Source organism: Zeugodacus cucurbitae, chromosome 5 (assembly GCF_028554725.1).
Source record: "Zeugodacus cucurbitae isolate PBARC_wt_2022May chromosome 5, idZeuCucr1.2, whole genome shotgun sequence".
NCBI lineage: Eukaryota > Metazoa > Arthropoda > Insecta > Diptera > Tephritidae > Zeugodacus > Zeugodacus cucurbitae.
The window spans coordinates 69658582-69683013 of NC_071670.1; the positions used below are offsets into that span (position 1 = coordinate 69658582).

Genomic DNA, 24432 nt, shown 5'->3' on the forward strand with positions numbered 1-24432 from the left:
TTTATTCTAATTTGGTGCACAACATACAAATTACAATACATTCCTTTAAATCAGTGCAGTTTCTTAGTTACTAAATCTTGTTAACCATAAATTCTCTACAGTCCCCTAAACCGAAGCTCAAATGGCAAACGTTTTCGCCATCTCTTGTCGGCACCTCTCGAATGCTCCATCTACATATTCTAATCTGGCAGTGCAACAATGTTTTCCTAAGTTTCATTTTTAATTACACTAAGCGGACCATTTGGCCCGTTATGTTTGGGGGGGTGATAGGGTTAGGGCGGACGTAACAACCATTTGGTAATCGACAATCATCAATTTCCGCTTTATGCCATACACGACAAAGCACCGCTTGCGGCTATTGCCATTCCATTGATACTTTCGCTGGCAGCCAATTCAACAAAGCGCATTCTGGCTGTTGCCGGCTAGCGGTATGCCAGTAAACTCCCTCTCAAACGGCCGTGCCATTAATCAAGTCGTAGTGGTCAGCACTGTTGTTGTTGTTATTGATGCCGTTGCTGCCATTTTGTCCACCCATCATTGATATGCCGCTATAGACACTAGCATGTGAACGCCGTCTTTCACGCTCGAGCTCCTCGGGGTCAAATGTTTCGCCCAATAAAGCGCTGGGTCGACGCTGCTCATCGAATGCGTAGGCGCGTTGAAATTTCGGCGGTACGCTGACCACACTGCTGCTCCCGCCACCACTGCCAATGCCGCTGTCAGCGCCGCCGCTGGTGTTACTGCTGAAGGAGCGCGTTAAAAGGGCATGCGCCAAATGGGGTGGTGCCGTTGGATGGTGGGAACGTGCGGGCGGTGCGCCCAATTGCTGGATTTGCTGATAGTTGGGTGCGTAGCCGGATGGTGAGGACGGTATGGCGGCAGGCCAATGCACGGTTGGTTGTTGAAGTCTTCCATCATTGTTGTTGCTTGAGCTCTGTGGCCTTTGCTGACGTCGTTCGCCATAGTTGTTGGTGCTGCGTGCCGCGCTAAGGTCTTCGCTGGATTTATGCAAGGCAAAGGCTGAGTTATAGATGCCGGCGGCCTGTGATTGCGATAGATAAAGATTTTGCTGCTGTAGTTGTTGTTGCTGTTGTTGTTGATGTTGCTGTTGCAGCATCAAATTTGTTAAGCGATTCTGACTGCTGCTATAGTTGCTGTGTAATGCCGTAGCGCTTGCGTGTAGCGAGCCCGAGCCCAAGCTGTTCTGCGAGTTCGTGTGACTTTTCAGAAAGGATCGCGGCAATGTGCGACTCTGATATATTTGGACGTTCGGCTGGTAATCCTGGTGTAGACGGTTTTGTGAACCGTAGTAGGCACTTTTGGCAGCCGCGAAATAGGGTTCACCGCTGCTAAAACTGGGCGGTGGTGGCCAGATTTCCATTGCCGAGTCGCTACGGTCCCCTGCGAATGCGCTCTTCTGTGCGGGCTTTTCGGGTTGATATAATGCGGCCAGTGAAAGATTAGAGTTAAGTTTGCGCAGATGCGCTGGCTCGACAAACATGGAGGAGCGACGCAGGTTGCGATATGTTGGATTGGTCACATACTGTGGATTATCTGTCAATTAAAGTATTGAGTTAGTGGTTCTCTTAAAAATTAAAAGAACTAGGTTTATATTAGGTTTAGAGGGATCTGTAATCTCCTCTATATTAAGTGCTCACCTTGAATCACATAGATGTGCTCATCCTCGTCCTGTAACTGCGAAAATCCACCCTCCCCTTCATCATCCTCATCTGCTTCCCTCGCATTTTGTTGCTCATCATCTACTTCGCAATTCTTTCTGCCAAAATCCCTGCGTCCACCACCGCCATTATGATGTCCATTACCAAGTTGACTTGTGGCTTTATAGTGACGACGTTGTTGTGCCTCATCGTCAGATGTCGCCACCGTATCTTCCTCGCTGGCAATGAAGTAAATGTTTTTCGGCTTTGGACGCATGCCAGCGCGTTTGCAAAACTCCTGAAAGAGTTCATCTTTAGTCTTTCGTATGCCCCGCTTCAAGCCACACAGCCGCTGTGGCTCATCATCATCGTAGCAACTGTCGGACTGGCTGTCGGCCAATTGGCGTCGGCGTCGCACATTTCTTTCGTTTTCACTTTCATCGCCGCGTTCACTTTCGCTGAGTGTCACCACGGCTGGGTCAATGGGTCGTGTGTTCGTCGCCATATTGCGACGGCTTTTGCGCTCAACATGCGGTGTGGTGTGACGCGAGTTGTGACCGGGGAAGATGTCTGTGGTGGTCGAGACGCTGCGGGTGAGCGGATAGTCCTGCGTGAAGTCGCCAAATTGTGTGTACTGCAGCGGCATGCGAGGCAAGGTCTGCGATGTGCCGCCCATTTTCACGGCTGATGGCGGCGGCGGCGGCAGGCCAGCCACCGACTCGGTGTAGAGTTCATTAAGAGATTTGGCAAAGTTCTTGGAATGCAAATTGCACTTTGGCTGCTGTGACTTCTCGAAATAATACCTGAGATTAAGAGAGGGAAAGCAATTGTTATACACGTAGAGGTGATGCTATGTATCAGTTAGTAAGCTTTGTAGCTATATTTACAAAGCTTACTATGCAATGGCGCAAAAATATCTCACCTGCGTTCCAAATCATTGTTGACGAACGCCTCCGCTGCATTCGGATGCTTGCGACAGGGCACAAAACCGTGGGTGTGTTGCAACAGCTTGCCATTCAACTCCAGTTCGGCCGTGGTTGGCGGCAGACACACATTGTGCACCTGATGATGGCTATTACTGCTTAGCCGTGGGCCTTGTTGAGGTTTGCGCACTGTGGGTGCGACGGCTGTCGAGGCTGCTGTCGAGTGCTTGTAGCTTTTGTAGGTGTGGCTTTGTGGAATTTCGCTCTCTTTCAGTTTTTCCTGCAGATTGGTGATGTTGAAACAAGGCAGTCGCTGTAAAGGGAGAGGTGCGGAATGCTGAAATGCATGTGCGGACATTGTTCAATAAAGTTGCATATGTGCTTTGAGGATATTAAACGGATGAGGAAGCGGTTTGGTATTGTTGAAATTAAAAACATTTTCGGTGCAATATTGGAATTTGTTGTGGTTAGGCTTTAGATTTGTACTGTGTGTGGAAATTCTGATTGTGCAGTGTTAGTAATGTAGGGGATTTTATGGCTTAGTACTAGTCGTAGGGTTCCCAAATAATAAATCAGGGGGATATTCAGAGCTTAAAAGTAGTAAAATTGCCTCTGGGCCATTTTTATCTTTATCTTCATCTCCGTTTTCATTATCATCTTAATAATTGTCTTTAATTCTATCTCTATCTCTATCTCTATCTCTATCTCTATCTCTATCTCTATCTCTATCTCTATCTCTATCTCTATCTCTATCTCTATCTCTATCTCTATCTCTATCTCTATCTCTATCTCTATCTCTATCTCTATCTCTATCTCTATCTCTATCTCTATCTCTATCTCTATCTCTATCTCTATCTCTATCTCTATCTCTATCTCTATCTCTATCTCTATCTCTATCTCTATCTCTATCTCTATCTCTATCTCTATCTCTATCTCTATCTCTATCTCTATCTCTATCTCTATCTCTATCTCTATCTCTATCTCTATATCTATCTCTATCTCTATCTCTATCTCTATCTCTATCTCTATCTCTATCTCTATCTCTATCTCTATCTCTATCTCTATCTCTATCTCTATCTCTATCTTTATCTCTATCTCTATCTCTATCTCTATCTCTATCTCTATCTCTATCTCTATCTCTATCTCTATCTCTATCTCTATCTCTATCTCTATCTCTATCTCTATCTCTATCTCTATCTCTATCTCTATCTCTATCTCAATCCATCTTTATCCTTATCTTTATTGTCATACTCACATTGTAGTGTCCATTTTCTTGTAAGCTAATATATAGAAATATATTCAATAGTCCCACAAACTCCGTCGTAATGAAACCGATCACGAATAAGAAGAAACTTTGTCCATAGGTAACCTTAAAGAGTGGTGGCTGCAAGCTGGACCTCGAACGCAATTTCGATCCGATTTCCGCCTTCAGTATGGAAATGTATGCAATCAATCCGATGAGCATTAGTAATCCTGAAAATTTAACAATTAAAGCATTAGTCGAGATATTAAAAAAATAATCTTAATTTTCGAACAATAAACTAAATACATACAAACACTTTTCCAGCAATAAAATTGAGATGATATAAATTCATTTTATTGCATTTTTTGGATATAATTTATTAGTTTGAACTTTGTATCTACTTATATATAAATATATATTCTTTTTCCTTTAGTTATACATATAATATATAGTATAGAGCACCTCTACTCACCCGACACGATGAACATTATGCCCGCACTGAAGTAATATAAATTATTCTGATGCGAACAGGTGGGCACAAGGAAGACTATGAAGCTGATTAGAAGGAAGACGCCCGATGCCAGAAAGAACGGACACGACTTGGTGACGGTGTCTGTAGAATTGAGGCAATATTCTTTTATTTTGAAAATTATCGTACTTTCATTTATATATTTCACAATAAAGGATTTATTGATAGTACGCGCACACACTCAAACACATTGAACAGGAGCAATTATTGCGCTCTAACAATTAAATAAAGCATACAAGAAATATTGCAAAACATAAAAAGGACAATATTTGACTTTGTAATAAAGTGTTTTTCAATATGTATATGTATGTAGGGGCATCTTATACATCCATATGTATATTTGTTTGTATGTATAAATAAATGTGTAATAAACTAAAACTGATTTTCAATTGATATTGTTTACTTATGCAATCAAATTTATTGGCTTACCTGGTTGGTCTGAAAATATATTGGCTTTTATATATAAAGGGTATATTTTTATGCAAGTGGTTTTCAATAAGAAATAAAACATATATAACTTAATGTTATGGCCAAGAATTTAGAATTATTATCAAGTAAAGGGTTTGCCATTATGTTTTCAAAATGATTTGAGGCAAGTGACCGCCGCGGTTGGCTCGAATAAATGTCACTCGAGTGGCCCACTTTTTGCAGCATTTGCGGTCGTGTCTCAGCAACTAATGTTGTTCCGGAGTAAGTCTGTTCAACAGTTATAAAATGGCAAACCAAACTGGTTATCAATCAAGTGACAGCAGTCAAAAAGACCAACTTTAAAAGCAATATTGCAACATGTCTAAAAGAAACACCCGTTATACATAAACGAGTATGCTAGTAGTTTTTATTAATTTAATCTTTGGATTTTTGAATTTATACGATTACTTACTTTGGCTCTTATTGCTATGTGCGAACATTTGAAAATACAAATTGCTAGAAGAGTGTGTTAAATGGACACAATAAACAATTGCCATAAACATTCAAAGATTTATTATTACAACAACAACAACAATACATACTACAATTATGTGGAGCCAGCGATAATAATTTACATATACAAACTCATGTCCTCTACGAAAATTAATTAAAAAAGAGCATACTTTTTTTTAATCAAGAGAAGGCAATGAATGAGTTGAGAAAGTGTTGAAAGGAAATATAAGAATATGATCAAAGACTAAGAGTGATTAAGGGAGATGTTTCTATAAAGAAATGTAAAAAATGAAGGATTATTTTTATATTCTCGCAACAAAGTTGCTAAGAGAGTATTATAGTTTCGTTCACATAACGGTTGTTTGTAACAACCAAAACTAAACGAAGCGAGTCAAAATCCGAATGTCTGTCTGTTCGTCCGTCCGTCCGTCTGTGCAAGCTGTAACTTGAGTAAAAAATAAGATATCTTGATGAAATTTGGCACTCTTGCTTCTTGGCACCATAGGAAGGTTGCTTTCAAAATTGGCAAAATCGGACCACTGCCACGCCCACAAAATGGCGAAAACCGAAAACAGATAAAGTGCCATAACTAAGTCATAAATAAAGCTTTGGATGTACTTTTTTTGAGGAAGTGGGCGTGGCCTCGCCCCCAAATAGGTTTTTAGTATATATCTCGCAAACCAATAAAGCTATATAAGCCAAACTTTCTGCAGTCGTTTTTTAGGCGCTTCTTAATACAGTCCAAAAATAAAAGAAATCGGATATTAACTACGCCCACCTCCCATATAAAGATTAGGTTGAAAATTACTAAAAGTGTGTTAACTCACTAACGAAACACCTTAGAAACACTAAATTTTACAGAATAAATACCAGAAAGAAGCTGCACTCAGATTTTTTTACAAAATGGAAAATGGGCGTGGCATCTCCCACTTTTGTGTCAAAAACCATATCTCAGGAACTACTCGACAGATTTCAATGAGATTCGGTATATAATATTTTCTTGACACCCTGATGACACGTGTGGAAAATTGATGAAATCGGTTCACAACTACGACAACTTCCCATATAACTCAATTTTGAATTCCATCTGACTCCTTTACTTTATAAGATATACATCGGGAACCAATGAAGATAGCGAAATAAAAGTTTACATAAATACTGTATATGATTCGTGGCATCACTTGTGAGAAAATTGTCGAAATCGGACTATAACTTTTCAAGGCCCCGGATATCGAATTTGAAGAACTCAGTGTAATTTTTCACCGAAAATATCGCTAAATCTCTCAGATATCTTAATTTAATTCAAAGGAAATCTTTTTCTTCTAATAGTGTGTCTCTGTATCAGAAATGGTTAAATCAGGTTATAACTTCCCCTAGCTCTCATATAGCTAATTATAGGATTTTCAAAATTCCGATGGGCTTAATAGCTTATAAATCGGGTAATATATGAAATTTCTTAGCCAAATTAAATGAGCATATAATCTTAGAAATAATGTATGCTGGTGATGAAAATGAGTTTTATCGGCTCAGGAATTACCTCAGCTTATATACCGTATATGATGATTTTCGTTTTTCTATTGGACTTTATACCGAATATATGGGTGAAATTGTGTGTTATCTTAATAAAAATAAAGCAATAAATTGCGAGAGTATAAAATGTTCGGTTGCACCCGACCTTAGCCTTTCCTTACTTGTTTTTCTTTTAAACATTAATTGAAAGCAGTGTTGCCATGAGGTTAATCAGATTAGCTGTTTTGTATGGTAATGTTTATGGTATGAGTAACTTAAACTTTTGGGAAATGTTGAAGAATGTACCTGATGATACATATTACCATTTTGGTGATCCTCTGAGTTTTACCCTACAATTAGAGAATTTTATAAACTAACCAACTAAGCTCAATAATTGCTATTAGGAGTCTTTTCGTAACGCATATAGCAGCTTCAATGATTCTAGAGGTTACTGTTTTTTCGATTTGGTTCCCCGATAATCGACGAGGTCGCGCATTCAATTTAAGCATACTAGGGGTAGTCAGAGACACGAAAAAATGTGAATTTTCAGTAATTTTTTTTTGCTTTAAATCATGTTATTTTACAAAAGTAATAATATGGCATTATTATACAATGTTTTGACTTAAAGTCACGAAAATTTGAAAAAAAAATATATAATTTCCAAAGTTATAGCTGTCTGTGTTGACCCAGTTTCAAAAAAAAAGGTCATTGCGGTGACAATCATAATACAATTTCTTAAATGAATCAGATAAAAAACTAGTTTTATAAATAGATAATCCTGGGATTGATTGAAGCTTTTTTTTCAAAAATTAAAATTAAAAACTAACAAAATGGCGACCTCAGGAATTTTTTTCTAGATTGTTGGTCTTAAAAAATCGAAATTTTTGAAAAAAGTCCTTTGATCAGGCCTGAGTTTATTATGTATTCTAAAAGCTGTATGCATTTCATTAAAATCTACTGTGCGGTTATCGAGTTACAGTTGTCACCAGTTCAAAAAACATAGTTTTGAGAAAAACGCATTTAAAGTTTCACACTAGCGTTTTGGAGTGCCCGAGCGATCTTTGTTATTTGTCGAATAACTCGAAAAGTTATTATCGGATCAACTTAAAATTTTCAGAGAATATTTTTAAGATATTACACTTAATGAAAATGAAAAAAAAAAAATTAACCCAAACCTAACCCCTTAAATCAGTGGAAAATGGCAAGTTGTGTTATGAATTTCTCTCACATTTTAAATTGAGTAATTTATTTATTTATTTTTTTTTTTCAATAATTTAAGCTTTCACTCGTGGATTACGTAATAAAAAATTAAAGAGATTACGCGAAAAATGCGCATTCATCTATTATTTGCGAACTAAAAATGGGCATTATTTTGAAGTATTAATGCCCTTACTAACACACACAAGAATTCATAAATATGTGAGCGCATTTATTGTCACACAATTTTGCAGCTATGCATTTTCTAGCGTTTTCCGTTTGCAACTTGCGACAAAATCACAAAAAATCCTTGCTAATAGCGTGTTCTAATTTTCTTTGTTTTCACTGTTTTAATCACAATGTAATTGACATAATTCTGTTTATTTAAATGCAAGTACAACAACAACAATTATTTGTATATTTATATTTTGAAGTTATTTTCTAAATGAATTTAACATTTAAATGCATTAACGAATGTGCCGAATATTTGAACAAAATCACAACGAATGGAAGATTTAATTGATTTAATGAATTACTCGCTCAGAAAGATTTACTTGGTTAAATATTTAATTGTGTATAAAATTTTAAAAGTACTATCTCTTGAGTAATGCATTCTGAATTATTTAGTTGAAGAAATAATATCTTCGAGTCTTAAAAAACCTTTCAGTATACTGAAGGATATTGTAGTAGAGAAGCACTTGTTTTGGTCTCCTAAATTGCTGTCACTTTGTCTACTGCGAACTTGGTTCCTATTTCGTTGCATGCTGGAATGTATCAAGCTTCTATATGCTTGTCTATATCTACATATGTATGTGTGTATTTCTAACAACCCTTTTGCAATTGCTTTATGCTCCAATTAACAATTTGACACGAAACAAAAACTTGAAACTCGAAAAGAATGTACATATATAGCTACATTCATACATATGTACATATGTATGAGGTGTGTTCAAAAAATAACGGGAATTTTTGTTTTTTGAAAAAAAAAAACATTTATTCATTCGACTTCAATGTTATTGCCTTAAAAATTGTCCCCATTCGATATTATATGTACACATTGTTTCTTTCTATCGTCGAAACACTTCTCAAACTCCATTCTTGGGATAGCCTTTGGGATTTTTCCGCGATTTCTCGTGTGCTTGTAAAAGGGCGGCCCTTTAATGTTCTCTTTATTTTTGAAAAATACAAAAAAAATCACACGGAGCCATCTCTGGGGTATAAGGAAACTGGGACCACGCTACAGTATTTTTTTAAAGCTATGGAAGTAAAATTTGGTACAAAGAATCGCACTATGAAGGGGCATATTTGGATGTAATTTTTTTGGAAAAGTGGGCGTGGCCCCGCACCCTAATAAGTTTTTTGTACATATCTCGTAAACTACTAAAGCTATACCAAGGAAACTTTCTAGAGTCGTTTCTAAACAGTCCAAAAATTAAGGAAATTTAAATGGGCGTGGTTCCGCCCACTTCTGGGTCAAAAACCTACGTCAGGAACTACTCGACGAATTTGAATGAAATTCGGTTTATAATATCTTCCTAGCATTCCAATGATATGTTGTGAAAATAGTCCAAATCGGATCACAACCACGCCTACTTCCCACATACCAGAACTTTGAAGTCCATCTGAATCGTATAATTTACAATATATAAAGCATGCACTAGGGAAGATATCGGAACAGAACTTTGCAAACATAGTGCATTTAAAGAGTGGCATCGCCCTTCCAAATCGTCGTCGAAATCGGTCCATAAGTTTTCAAGACCCTATATATCGAATATGAGAACCTCAGTGCTTCTAACAAATTTTTTTTACCGAAAATATAGGTAAGTCTCTCAGATATCTAGAAGAAATTCGGAGGTAATATGTTTCTTCTAATGACAGCTGTTACTGTATCTTTATCTGTTTAGTTTGCCATTTCATCGTGAACAGACTTACTCCGGAGCAACGTTTATTGCTGCAAAAAGTGGTCGAAAATTAGGCCTCTCGCCTAGAATTCATTCGAGACACCCGTGGAGGTGACTTGCCCGAATTTCTTCTTGAAGACCACATGCCTAGAAGCACTCCCTTTATATGTAGCATTTATTTATTCTAAGATGCTTCATCTCACTGACTCCAAATTTTAAAATTTAATTTAACTTGGAATGGCAAATCTCTATTGATTCGTACTCTGTTTATTTTTTTGTAGTAAAAGGGTTCCTAAGGCACTTGATTAATTTTTTTATTCTTTTATTTTTTAAGCTATTTACTTGTAAGCACTCATATATTGAATTACTATTTGTATTACAATGACCTGCGAAGTCTCTCGCAATAAAAAAATGTAAAATCTTTCTCAAATATTTATTTACTTATTGTTCCCTTAATGCACATAATTACTGCTAACTAATAACACAAAACGCAAAAAGTTCTAAAGAGCTCCCCTTCGCAGATGTGTGTAAATATACAAATATATATTTATACTTTCTAATACTCGTACAAGTACCGTTACATTACTGTGCATATGCAGCGGACCATTTTGAATGCTATTACCAATCTTTTTATTCCGCTGCTTTGCTCAATTAAATTAACTGAAATGAATGAATGGTCAGCGGCACAGAGAAGACTTCGTCACAAAAACACACGTGCATGGACGCGCCACAAACACTTCACACACCGACCGTTATGCGGGTATCTCTGTATGTGTGTGTGTTGGCGCGTGAGCGAGTGTGAATGAACACACACTTCACGAGAAACTGCTAAAAGGGGGAGTTCAAAGCGGGGTAAACCACTAACAGCTACTTACACGAGCGCCATTCACTTTGTACACACTCCACTTGTCTGGTTAGGACCTTATACACACACATAAACACACACACCTATGAGTCCAAAAGCACATGTGTTTTGCTGGTGTTCGTGTTGTTGTGTGCCCCGGTGAAGAGTATTGACACTTCCGCTCTAATTACTATGATTTTTATTATACAAGCATACTCTGCTAGTATAAAAGCTAAAAAAAAATTCAATATGAAATCGTCGTTTAGGTTCGCTATTGATTGGAAATGACAATCAACTGTCTGGCAGTGCATTACCCTGTGGCACTGTTTCTCATACGCCCGAGTAACCCCGAAATAGAGCGATGACCAACTAATATGCCAGCAGGCGGTCATATTTTTCAAACACACACACACACACACATATGCCTTTGTATGTTTGTATGTGTGCGAGCAGGTGTGTAGGGTTGGTTAGTATGTGTGTGTGTGATGTCCTCACGTGCGAACGTTGAAAAAAAGCGAAGAAAAAGTGTTTGTATGTATGTGTGTGTACGTGAATGGGACTTTGTGAGCTGTTTTGTGGTTAGTGTTGAATATAAAACTTGGGCGGGTGCTTTGACGTGAGCGTGTGGACTGGGATGACATATTTATTTATTTTTATTATATGAAGCATGTGTAGTACATGTTTAGGTGTAAATATCCAGAAATTTTAAAGATTTAATTCAGTTTTGGTTTAAAAATGATTTGGTTTAAAAATGAACTGGGCGTGGCCCCGCCCCCAAATCGATATATATCTAGCAAACCAATAAAGCTATATAAACCAAACTTTCTGTGGTCCGTTCTCTTTCGTACCCCACCACACACCATGAAATTAGTTGAAATCGGATAATAACCACGCCCCCTTTCCATACAAAAATTAGGTTGAAAATTACTAAAAGTGGGTTATCTCACTAACGAAACACGTCAGAAATACTAAATTTTACAGAAGAAATTGCAGAAGGAAGTTGAACTCAGATTTTTTTACAAAATGGAAAATGGGCGTGGCATCGCCCACTTATGGGTCAAAAACCTTGTCTCAGGAACTACTCGACCGATTCGAATAAAATTCGGTATATAATATTTTCTTGACACCCTGATGACACGTGTGGAAAATGAATGAAATGCGTTCACAATCACAACAACTTCCCATGTAACTCAATTTTGAATTCCATCTTATTCCTTCACTTTATAAGGAACCAATAAAGATAGCGAAATAAAACTTTACACAAATACTGTATCACTTTTGAAAAAATTGTCGAAATCGGACAATAACTTTTCAAAACCCCGAATATCGAATATGAAGAACTCAGTACCCATGGTAATTTTTCACCGAAAATTTCGGTTAATCTCTCAGGTATCTTAATTTAATTCAGAGGAAATATTTTTCTTCTAATAGTGTAACTTCCCCTAGCTCTCATATACCTAATTATAGGATTTTCAAATTGGGTCAAATTAGGTGTTATCTTAATAAAAATATATCAATAAAATGCGAGAGTATAAAATGTTCGGTTGCACCCGAACTTATCCTTTCCTTACTTGTTTTTTATTTAATTTTATTATAACACACAATTTTATCCGCTTTATTAGGCATAAGGTCCAATAGAATAACGAAAGTTATTATATATAGTATATGAAGGCTTAGGTAATTCCCGAACCGATTTCGTTAATTTTCACCGCCAAGCTATATTATATCTAAGATAATACGTTCACTTAATTTAGCTATCGATATATTCGGTACAAAATCCACCGGCTGTTTGAAAAACCTAATATATGGCATATGGGAGCTAGAGAAAGTTATGACCCGATTTGATCCATTTTTAGCACAGAGGCACATTTTTAGAAGGAAAAGATTCTCTCTGGATTTTTATAAAATATCTGATGGATTTACCGATGTTTTCGGAAAAAAAATATATTTTGGCGCTAAGGTCTCTGGAGGCTTGAAAAGCTATAGGCTGATTTTGAAAAATTTTAAATGCGTGATGACACACCTCAAATACAGTGTTTGTGTAAAGTTGTGTTCTGTTATCTACATTAGTTTTTGATTTATATATTGTAGAATGAACGAAGCAGTTGGAATTCAAAATTGTGTTAAATGGGAAGTAGGCGTGGTTGTTAATCTATTTCGCTCATTTGCAACTCGTAACATCAGAGTGTCAAGAAAATATTGTGTGCAAAATTTCGTTGAAATTGGTCGAGTAGTTCCTGAGAGTGTTGAGTGTTTGACCCATAAGTAGGAGATGCCACGCCTATTTTAAACTTTTTTATATCAATCTGAGTGTAGTTATTCTCTACCATCTCTTCAGTAAAAATAGTTCTTCAATTTTATTTTTTTAGTGAGTTAAACATAACCTCTGTATGGGAGGTGGGTGTGTTTTCACCCATTTTCATGGTGTCTGATGGGATGCTAATAGAAATGTGGCTAATAAGATTGATATATATAGTTTTAGTAGTTAGTGGGATATATACAGAAAATATATTAGGAGGAGGAGCCACGCCGATTTTCCAACAAAAAATATATGTATATTATCCTATAAACGTTATGTAAACAAAACTTGTATATTCTCAATGCAAAATGTTGCGAGAAAATAAAAATAATTTAGGAAAAATTAAAAAAAAAATCAAAATAAAAATGAAAAAAAAAATATTTTTCACAAATTAAAAATTAATGCAAAAACGTTTAAGTTACAGCGAAACTGTATCAAATGAAATGCAACACATTTGCTAGTAACTCGAGGACAAGAGCGCTGCTTTAACAGCCTTACTGAAGTAGCAAGGACACGCATGTCAGACATGCTGTCGCTTGTATGCGCTGCAATGCAAGGCTAATGTGTGTAGCAGAAAGTACAAAAAAAAACAAAAATAAACATACAACAACAAAGCAAGCTAACTGCAGTAATTTTATTTGTTTTTTGTGACAAAGGAACATGCGTGTGCGGGTGTGTGTCTACTTAAACATACGAAGGTTATACATACTCAACTACATATTTACAGCAACAACAACATATACGCAATAGCAATGCAACACACTACGGGCTACAGTTGTTGTTGCTTTACATGTGTTGTATACGAAATGGCATACACTTACATGGTATCGCTGGCGTTGAATCGTGCGGATCTGGCTGATAACCCTCCTTAGGGAAGTAGTCGATTTTTATGCAGTTATATGTCTCCACTCCTAATTTATTGTGTGCGATTTTTGTTCATGGTTTTAACATTTGTATTACAGCATTACAAACAGTTTTGTTTTCATTTTCATTTTCGTTGTTGTTGTAGTTGCATTTGTGCGGTGCGTGGTTAACATTGTTGTCGATGTGGTTCATGTCATTATTTCATTATTATTGCATTGTTAGTCGAAGTGGCGCAAGTACAGTTAAATGGTTCCCATTTATTTATTTGTACCGTTAGTTGGTTTTACACACACACACATTTCGTAATCATTTCACAGTAATATTTAGTTGTTTCCGAGTGTTGAAAGTGTGGGAATGCATTGGAGTGTATAGTTTGGTGGGAAAAAATTGGAAATAAATAGAATTTCCTTTAATTTTACAGAAATATATTTTATGAATTTATTCATTTAGTGGTTTATTTGATTTTAAAGTTTTTTACCTTATGAATATATATGTTATATGTTTTTATGAATCATAGCCTCAAACAAGTGATGGTATAAGAGGTATGTTCAAAAAATAACGGGAATTTTCGTTTTCGAAAAAAAATTTATTCAAAAACCGCTATTATACACTTCTGCCAGCGCATCTTCTTATCGTCGAAGAGCTTTACTAGTTAAATTATAATAACAAACCGACGGTTGTCTTTATTTTTGAAAATAAGAAAAATTTTGGTATTTGGACTATTCAAATCCGCAAGATTTTAAATTTGAAAATTCACGTTATTTTTTGAATACTCTTTTTAGATATCTCAGTTTCTGATTATCAAGCGATTCTCTGCTTTGCAATCTGATATAATTTCTCTATAGCCAAAAAAGTCATTCAAGGGTAATACCTGCTGAGATTATTTGACTTCTTCGATATTGAAAAACTTCGACAAAATTAGTATTATTTCAATGAAAGGAAGATTATCTTATATATGAACCCTCAAAAGTTCACCATTAAAAGTTAAGTCATCTCAAAACGCAACCCACTAACTTAGTAAACTGAAGTCGTAAATATATCTTAACTCCTTGCAGCCCCATATAGTATATTCCCTATATGCACAAAAATGGGAAGAACGCAACAATTTAATAAACTTCAAAGAACCAACAGCCACCAGCCAGAAGAAAAATGACGCGACCAAATGTCTCGCGCTTTTTTAATTACTTCGCGTCGCATGAATAACGGTTACTGTTACGGAGAGCGATTGCAGCAGTTGAAATTGATCCGATGCACAACAACAATAATTGCGAGCACAATGAGACAGCTTATCAAAAATGCAATTAAGTGTGTAATTATGAAAGGGAAACCACGAAAATGAAAACGAACACAGCGCATTGCATACAAAGAAGAAGAAAAAGTAATAATAATCATTAACATGAAGTGTAATAAAACCACTTAAGCGGAAGGCGTTCGCGGAAACTCACAGACATACTCGTATGTATGGTAAGTGATTTTGAGGTTAATAAACCACCGTTGTTGGGTTTTATTTTTATAGTTGGCGGTTTTTTGTTTATTTTAATGTACATACATACATCGTATATTATTAGTTTAATTAATACTCCTCTATTGGCCCATAATGAAGCAGAGTGCGTGATATGGTGTCTCTCAAAGTTGAATTCCAGATTTGCTCTTCTATTCTAATCTCCAGTATCAGCAATAGTTCTGTTTTCTTTCATTCTACATACCACAAACAAATTTTATTTCTCTTTATCTCGTGACAGTTTTATGATTTTTACCATCTTGCTTATAAAGTTCGTACAATTCTTTCTTTATATTTCCTTATGTTTGCCTCACTTCTAATCCACTTCACAATTCATATAATTGACATCCTTTTATTTTATAAAAAATATTTCTCTATTTATTTGAAATGAAGTTACAATTGCGGAAGGGGAAACAATTTTCTAACGGTTAACCAAGTTCTGAGTTGAGTTAACACTAATTTTGCTTGAGGAAGCAAAGTTTGCGATGATAGGGTTGCCATGCAGTCAGAAAAATAAAAAAGGTTGTGCTTTTATCACAAATGTTTCGAGAAACTACTGTCGAAGAGAACACTTTTAACTGCTTCGATAATATTAAATGAATAATATGTAAAAAAAGGTATTTTGGAACTATGGTGGAACATATTGTTTTCTGTTCCAATGGAAAGCGTGGATCATATTTCAGAATATGTCACCCTATCTATTCTGCTCGCTTGAAGTGCGTCGAGAATTTCGTTGGACTAGAGTAACAGGGGCTGTTTTGTCCTACGTCGGTTAGTTCTAAGGATGGCGGGTTCCATGGAAGAATTTACAGATTCTTTAACTCTGAATGATAGTAAGTTAGTTAATATGTTCAGCAGTGGCACGAATTTTAACAAAAAGAGTGATGGATATCAATATACATATAGTCTACAAAATATTCTACAAATGTTTCAAACTGATGTTTCCTTCAGAAATTGGACATATATCAGCAATTTCTAGAAAATTTCATTTAATAGGCTTTCATAGTTTACTATTTTGTCATCTAATAAAAAAAAATTAAAAATTTCTATCGAGCGGCAACTCTGCCCACTGCGGTTGTCACTCACCGCACACTCTTAGTTGTCAATAATTTGCGTTCTCTGCCAGTGGCCAAGACTACCGTACGCCAGCAATTGCAGATAACTCACTCAAATAGCTTTCATTCGCTTATAGCTTCCGCAGCGTGCATAGAGAAAGGCTGCCACGGCTTGCGCTGCAGATTGTTGACGGGCAACTTTGGCGGATGTGCAAATTATGGCCAACCAAGAAAATGAAAATCAAGTTGCAGCAACTTGGCAATCTTTCATTTCTATCTTTATGCTGAAATCTATGAATGTATAAAGTAGTTTTAAGTGCCGCACATTCATTCGGTTTCAATGCGTTCTGCTGATTTATTGCAATGCGAGCAGATTTAATTTGATTCATATTGCGCCATTGCCTCGTCGAATTTCTATTCGATTTCGATTTTGCAATAAATGAAGTTCTCTAATGGAGTTCGCAATAACTTTGGTGGACACAAGTGCTCGCTGCGCCGATTGACAGTGCAAGAACATTGTATTCGTATCAATATGAAGACATAAGGATACTACAAGCGACATACGCTGAAGCTATTATTATTTGAGTGGGTTGTCAATATAAAGCTTGTTTTTTATACGGAAATAAGTTTTGGGTTGAGATTTTGCGGTGCATTTTTTATGAGACCGTAATACTATTTAAATAGCACAATATTTTTAAACAAATAATTCTTAATAAATGGCAGAAAATAATTACAATTGTATATAATAATATAATACTTCTTAAATATATTAGAGCTTTCACATATTTGCAAGAGAGCTTTCACAAATTTTGAAATACCATTTTTAGCTTTAATAGATACTTATTTTCATTAAACTTGAAATTAATCTAATTTATAGTTCCAAAATTAATAATATTTTTATTTCACCTCAATAACCACTCACCTTGCAATGCAGTACATAAAATCCACAAACTAGATTTGGTGTATTTTGTTAAGTAAGCGCCATCGTCCATCATATTAAAATTAGCGGTGCCATTATAGTTGGCATTTGGCAGTTTTTCTTCGGTGAAAAGCCATTGTGGCCCAGCGATTGCCGCCATCACAATGGCCACTGAAATGCTGGAAGAAATCAGACGAATAAATAATAGTGATAAAATTAAGTGAAATTTATTAAACTTCATTCTGACTGATTTGAAATAATGATATTATGCACATTTTTTTCAAATCCGCATTTGTCCTCTTACGCTTAAAGCTGTAAAAAAGCTCAGACGTTCTTTACAATGAAACATTTTTAGCATAGTTTTAGGCGTAAACACATTTGAAATGAAAATTATTATTTTGAGCCGTAGACCTTTTTGGCTTAAAGCTTTATAAAAGCTTAATTTTTCACTTCATTGACAATTTTTTAGCATAAATAAATAGTTTGGTTATAATAAAGAAATATATATAATTCTTAAAAGAGCTGTAAATTAATGCAAGCCTCCACCTCAAGAACGTCGGCTTATCATTCAGCACAAAAAACTCTCTGCCAAAGCCTCTGAACTTATAACTGCGTAACCTAGAGCATATAAAAAGGCGAAGTTCTAACCCCACTTTTTACCATCATTCAAATTCTTCTTCCTCGCATTTTCCGCTAATTTCTTCTTCCATTTTCCCCATCATATTTTACTAAGCAAATCTCAACTAATTAAGCTACGAGTGTGCTTTCAGTTTAAAATAATCTTACTCGCTCCGCACACGCACTGGAATAAAAAAACGAATGATTCTCAAATTTGCATATGAACACGAGGTATGTATGTAGCGCCGAATACATATGTGCTGCTATCTATAAGTTTATATATATGTATGTGAGTGTGTGTAAACTGCTGAGTGCCTTTTAGCACAAAGTCATATTTCTGCGCGCTTTAGCCTTTTTCATCGCTGTAAAAAATGTATGTGCGGCAAGTAGTGAGCTTTTGCCTGCGGAAAACGGAAGCAAAAACCAGCATCTTTTTTATTTGACTTTATTTTTATTACTTTTTTTAATTTTTTTTTCGAAGGTACGCGATTATGTTACTTGTGCAACCGAGGGCGGTGTGGATGACTACGGAAATATGTTCTGACTGTATGTGATTAATACGATTTTTGTTGCTTTTATTTGACACCACATTAAGTGAGCGCTTTAGTGTAAACTCTCCACATATATCATGGCATTAATTAATTATCTGCGCCAGAGAGATTCATTGAGATTTTACATGATTTTATATAATATAATGTATGAATATGTGCATGTGTACGTGGCTCGAATTATAGAAACGGTTTTTAGTGCGCTTTTTGTGGAGGTGGCAATAACAGAGCTTTAAATTACTTAAATGGGTATGAGAAGCTCCACATCTTCTCTTAAAATATTGCCTGCCAAATTAAAAGTATTGAAATTATTGAAAGCGTGATGTTGTTTAAACTTAATTTGATTTCAATTATTGAATAATAGTCAAAATATCTAAAATTCAATTAGCATTAGTGGTGAGAATTTGCTAATTGACTAAATTGAGAGGCCAGCATTGTTGGAAGTAGACTTTAATTTGTAAGTAAGTAAGTAAAGTAAAATCGTCCCTGAATTGGCTGCTTATACTTTTCATCTATAGATAGTGTTTTGAGTAATGCTCTACGTTCGACTATAGTTATCGTTTATCGTTTACTTTGTCAAGAACTTAGTTATCTTGACAAATGTAATACTTTATATATTGAGTATTGGACACTTTGACCTTGTCCTAAAAACAAAGTTAGGATACATTTTATTTCAATTATTTTTGCTAGATGAAATCTTAATCTATATTGAATTTAATTGCTACTTATTTGCATATTTCATTATGTCAAGTTTAATGACTAAAAATTATTTTAAATGACAATACCAAAATTGATGAAATGCTACAATTTACATAACTGTTCATTTGGCTGTCGATTTGACCAAAAAATAATAGCAGTAATTTGTTGTAAAAATACAAATTTCAATCATTTGCACTTGTCATTAAATTTGACATACTGAGAACCACAAATAACTTGTGCTTTTATATTAAGAATGAAAATCTACAAGAGAGATAGACAACGAAATGTTCAATTGGCTGTCGATTTGGTCAAAAAATAGTTGTAATAATTTGTTATTAAAATAAAAATAGTAATAATTTTCATTAGTCATTAAATTTGACATACGGAGAACCACAGATAGCAATAGCTTTTAAAAAGTTTTTGTGAAGTCTATGTGGGGGATAGATACTAATAAATGTTCAACTAGCTGTCGATTTATCTCAAGTAGGGGTGTAATAATTTGTTGTAAAAATTAAAAATATCAATAATTTCCACCCGTCATTGAATTTGACATACTAAGAACCAAACTAAGTCTATAAGAGAGATATACACTACTACACGTTCTTATCTCTTGTGATATTTGTTTTAAGAGAGAGGTGTTTTGCTAGTCACTCGAGCATTTCGCGAAATCGTTCGTTTGGGGTTTTCTAATAAAAATATGCCGAATAATATGTAGTCTACTATGCTTCTCCTTTTGTTCACTGTTCACTGTCTTTCATTTATATATTTCAAAATTAATTATGGCATATTATAGCAGCATGCGGCGCTTATAAAATATGCACGAACTCGTATTTGCCTAAAATAACAACAACAACACCAATACAATGTGTGTGTACTCACCTCGCGGCAACAGGTGTCAGTATCCACAAATAGCCGCCGTTACCGTAACGGTGTTGTTGTTGTTGCTGTTGCACGCCATTGTTATTGCCACATTGTCGCATGCGTTGCTGTTGTTGTTGGTAGTGGTGACTCATCCGGCCGCCTGGCCTCGTTACGAGAAATTCTCGAGACTTATTCATTTGCTGCGGTTGAATGCCATTTAATTTATTCGATTTCGAGTGCGCAGCGCTGGTGTAACCGCCATTCAAATCGCTCGTTAGCGAAGAGTTGCTTCGGCTGCCGTTGCGGTCTGCTGCCGCTAACGCGGCCGTCGTCGTCGGTGCCGTCGCCGAAGGGATGCTGCCCGAAATCGTGTTAATGACACCGGATGCGGTGATGCCGTTCAAATCGCGATTGTTTTTGTTGTTGCTGTTACGTTGCAGCGCGGCTGGCATGGAACGCGGCAGCGTGCCATAAAGTGATTGTTGCGACTTTTGTTGTTGCAACAACTGCTGTTGCTGTTGTTGTTGTTGGAATTGCTCTCTACGGCCAGTCTGCGTGACGCTGCCACCGAAATTCGTGCGTTCAATCGACGCCGTTGCGGTGAGTTTATGCGGCTGCAACGTATGATTGTGCAACATAGCGGAATTTGCAATGTTGCACGGTTGCATTGTATTTGGTGTGTGACCGTTACTTATGTTACTGCTGTTGGTGGCTGTTGTGTTATTGTCGTTGGACAATGCTTGTTGTTGTTGTTGTTGCTGTTTGCTTGTTAAATCGCCGACTGTGCCGTTGGCACGGATGTTGCTGTTGTTGTTTGGTTTTGTTGTTGCTGTCGTAGTTGCATTTGTCAGTGTTGAAGTATGAACTAATATTTTCGGTTTTTGCTGTTGTTCTGTTTGTTCCGCTGACTGTTGCTGTTGCTGTATTTGTTGCTTGGAATCATCACCATTTTTATGAATTTGCGGCTTTGTTGTATTCACATTTGGCGAGCAAGCGACGCGAAATACATTCGGCACTGTGCTATGTTCGCGCATAATAATTCCAGACTTTTCGTTCGCGATGACACCTCTCTACACACACACACACGCACGCGCATAAATATTTGCGTTGTTTGTTGTTTGTGAATTAGTGTAACAGCGCCGTGAAGTATGCAACACTTTCGAACACGTGAGCACACTTTATTGTTGCGTTTAACCGAATTTAGTTTTGAGTTTTACTAAAAATTAAACAATAAATTGAGTGGCTGTTCACATTTACATGAAATTAAGGCAAACACTTGCTGTTCTCATGTGTACAAATTACTGTTTAATTGTGGTAAAAATGCTGATGATGTTAGTGAAGAGTAATTTACTAATATTATTATGATATATTAAATTTAATGAGCAGTCATTTAATCATTAAATTCACAATAAATATTAATCTTTGACTTTGAACTAAGAAATGTGGAAAATATTTTTTTTAAATTATGTTAAGGGGTTAGATGGTTTTCAAAATTTGAAAATATGAATATTTTTGTCTTATTAAATAGTGAAATATCTTTAAAATATTATATACAAATATCAAATCAATCCGAGTAATATTCTGAGAGATATTCCCTTTGGAAATTCGGCCCTTCAGGGCACGTTAGTATGAAAGTAAAACTTTAAACTTTAAACGGTGGACGATATCTCAAAAAGTTATGAAGCGATTTTGATAAAATTTTGCACACATCTAGTTAATGAACGAAGAATTTTATTATATATTTGTTAAAACAATTTTTTTTCGAGAAAATATATGGCGAAAATTTGACTAAAACAAGTGAGATTTTTTGTTAAAAAAACTAATCAGGAGAAATCAAGGCCTATTCTATGTTGCCAGGCAAAGCTACGAATCGATTTAATAAATTTTTTGTATACAAATAATAATATTATAAAGGTGTTGTACTAGAATAAATATATTCAACTTCAATGTCCACCCTTCTATACGGCTTCAAAATATGCAATCTCTATAGTCCCTGATATCAAAAAGCTGCAAGTTTTCACAAACCGATGCCTTCGAAATATTTTTTCTCTACCATCATCTCTTCTAAGACGGACTTTTAGTCACGGACAAACTAAAGAAAATTGAATTGGCTCGGGTATGTTGTGAGACGATATCCAGATACAATCAGCCGGAACGCTAACGACTGGAATCTATAATTGAACTGACAGAAAGGCCGACCCATACTAATCAAAAAAAAGAAATTTGGACATTGAGATATCGGTTAAAAATGTTAGAGTTAAGTCAAGATGCTGGCGCAAGATCGAAATAAATGTAAGAATTTCAATTCGGCCCTTTTCTCCCACACGGAGCTATAGGATATAATATACATAGATACAAGGTGGTTAGAATCGAGGTGACCAAGCCCTGTTTGACAGTCAGGAAGGTTTTGTTAGGAGTTTGAGGAGATTGACAGAAAGTCATCTAGTATGAGCAGTTCCACCAACGTCCAAACCCTTAATTTGGACCTGCACAATGTCAACAATTGGACATACATAATTTTATATTATGATTTTTATGATTTTGAAATTAAATTAAATTAACGAATTATTCATAAATTAAACATTTTTTTATTTATTTAAAATTTTTATCATATAATTATAAAATAATTTACGTAGTAAGTTCTAATACACAGAAGATAAATCACTTCCGTGATATAAATGAAATATGAATCAAAATCATGCATTTCCCAACAATATCACTTCACTTCTAATATTCAAAGTGATCACTCATGCGAAAACTATCATTGTACTTCTAATTAAGGTCTCAACAACAATTTAATAATGAGTTTTGCTTGCTACTGCCTGGCTGGCAATTTGTATAAAAGGAGGGCAAACACTAAGTACTAAGTTGCTGTAGTGAACGGTAAATGTTGAGAGCGTACGAGTATGGTCAAGGGTACGATATCCACTTCGGCATTCATTCACAAGCATTTAAGTGCGTTTGCAATCGAGAATGCAATCAAACACGTGTGCTGAATTCTTAACTGTAATTAGATGGAACTAAATGAATGGAGCAAGTAATTCATTAATGCATGTGAACGATGCTTGCTGCACCTTGCACTTGCTGCAAGTTGCAGGGGTTCCTCGGCGCTGGGCCAGCAATGAAGTGTCCATGCTAAATAACTCATTAGGTGCATTAGATGGCGTTCAGAGCTTACACTTTCACGTTTGGTGCCAGCAAAAGCACCAAGGGGAGTTAATTATGCACTTCTATTATTCGCTTGTGAATTTAGAATGCTTTATACAAATGCGAGCTGCTTTTCAAAACACGACGAAATTATTATGTATTTGAAGTGATAATTTCCGTAATTGGTTAAACACTCGCTTCGGAAAGCTTTAACGGAAATTAAATATTTGTTTTGTTATTGTTGTTGTTGTATTCATATCCATTTATAATATTTTTTTTTGAAGCACTCGTATTCACAGTAAAACTGTGTGGAACAATGCAGCAAATGTGTCGCGTCACATCGCTTAGTACAGCACAGCTGTTTTCCGCTTCCCGTTTCCGGTTTCCGCTACGCGCTCATTTTTCATTTTTCACACACGGCTGGCTGCCTGCTACAACACGCTGGTAGGTGTATGCGCACAGGCGCATATGTAACTGTTAGCTGTAACGTTACACCTATGTCACACAATAAAAACAACAACAAACACTCACACTGTTGTGGCAGCACGGCAAAACACTACTAAGCTTTCCGGGTTCACGTCCGCTGCGTTCTGTTGTCGTCGACTGACTGACTGTTCGTAAAGTAGCGAAAGGATTTGATTGTTAGCAACGGAAGCTGTGAAAAGGATTTAACAACTTGCAACATGTTTGATGTGGCACATTGTGTGGAGCATGTTGCATACGACAAAGACACCCGTTCGAGCAAAGTTGTTGGACCAACAGCTTTTTTATTTGTTTACCTTATTAAGGTGATGTTCTCAGAATGTGACTATGCACATAAATATGTTCATAAGGATCTTGGGTCCAACTTTAGAAGGGTTGCTAATACAGTGCGAATACTTTTTATGCGATTTAGAGTTAATTTGCCTATCAGCTCAGTGAGATTTGGAACTATTTTTGGATAAATGATACATTAAAGCGTTGCCACCTGATTAAATTAATATAAATTCTAGTTTCAAAAAACTATCATTCAAAGTTAAGAATATGGGGAGATGAAAAATTGGGAGATCGAAAAACCAAAATTCTCCAGTATTAAATATGAAAAAGATTAGGTATGAAATAGATTCCCACTTCGTTCTCCTAGCAGGAAATTTAGTTCGAGTTTTTGGTTAACTGAATTCACTTTTTTTTTTAATTTTATAGTAAAAATTCTTCCA

The 24432-nt window shown here is 36.0% G+C and overlaps 1 protein-coding gene across 2 annotated transcripts; it reads right to left on the minus strand.

The window, feature by feature from the left end:
• LOC105215597 (uncharacterized) lies at positions 1-21415 on the minus strand. 2 transcript variants are annotated; one of them, XM_011189601.3, is made up of 8 exons: positions 20108-21415; positions 17367-17542; positions 13846-13935; positions 4297-4437; positions 3837-4054; positions 2581-2894; positions 1659-2461; positions 1-1554 (listed from the first exon to the last, which is right to left on the minus strand). In XM_011189601.3, exons 1-8 carry the CDS (start codon positions 21121-21123, stop codon positions 449-451), a joined length of 3864 nt encoding a protein of 1287 aa, XP_011187903.3. In that variant the 5' UTR covers positions 21124-21415; the 3' UTR covers positions 1-448. The 2 variants fall into 2 exon arrangements, with proteins under 2 accessions (XP_011187903.3, XP_028898292.2); XM_029042459.2 differs by having other exon boundaries at positions 2581-2918.
• Positions 21416-24432: the final 3017 nt, after the last annotated feature.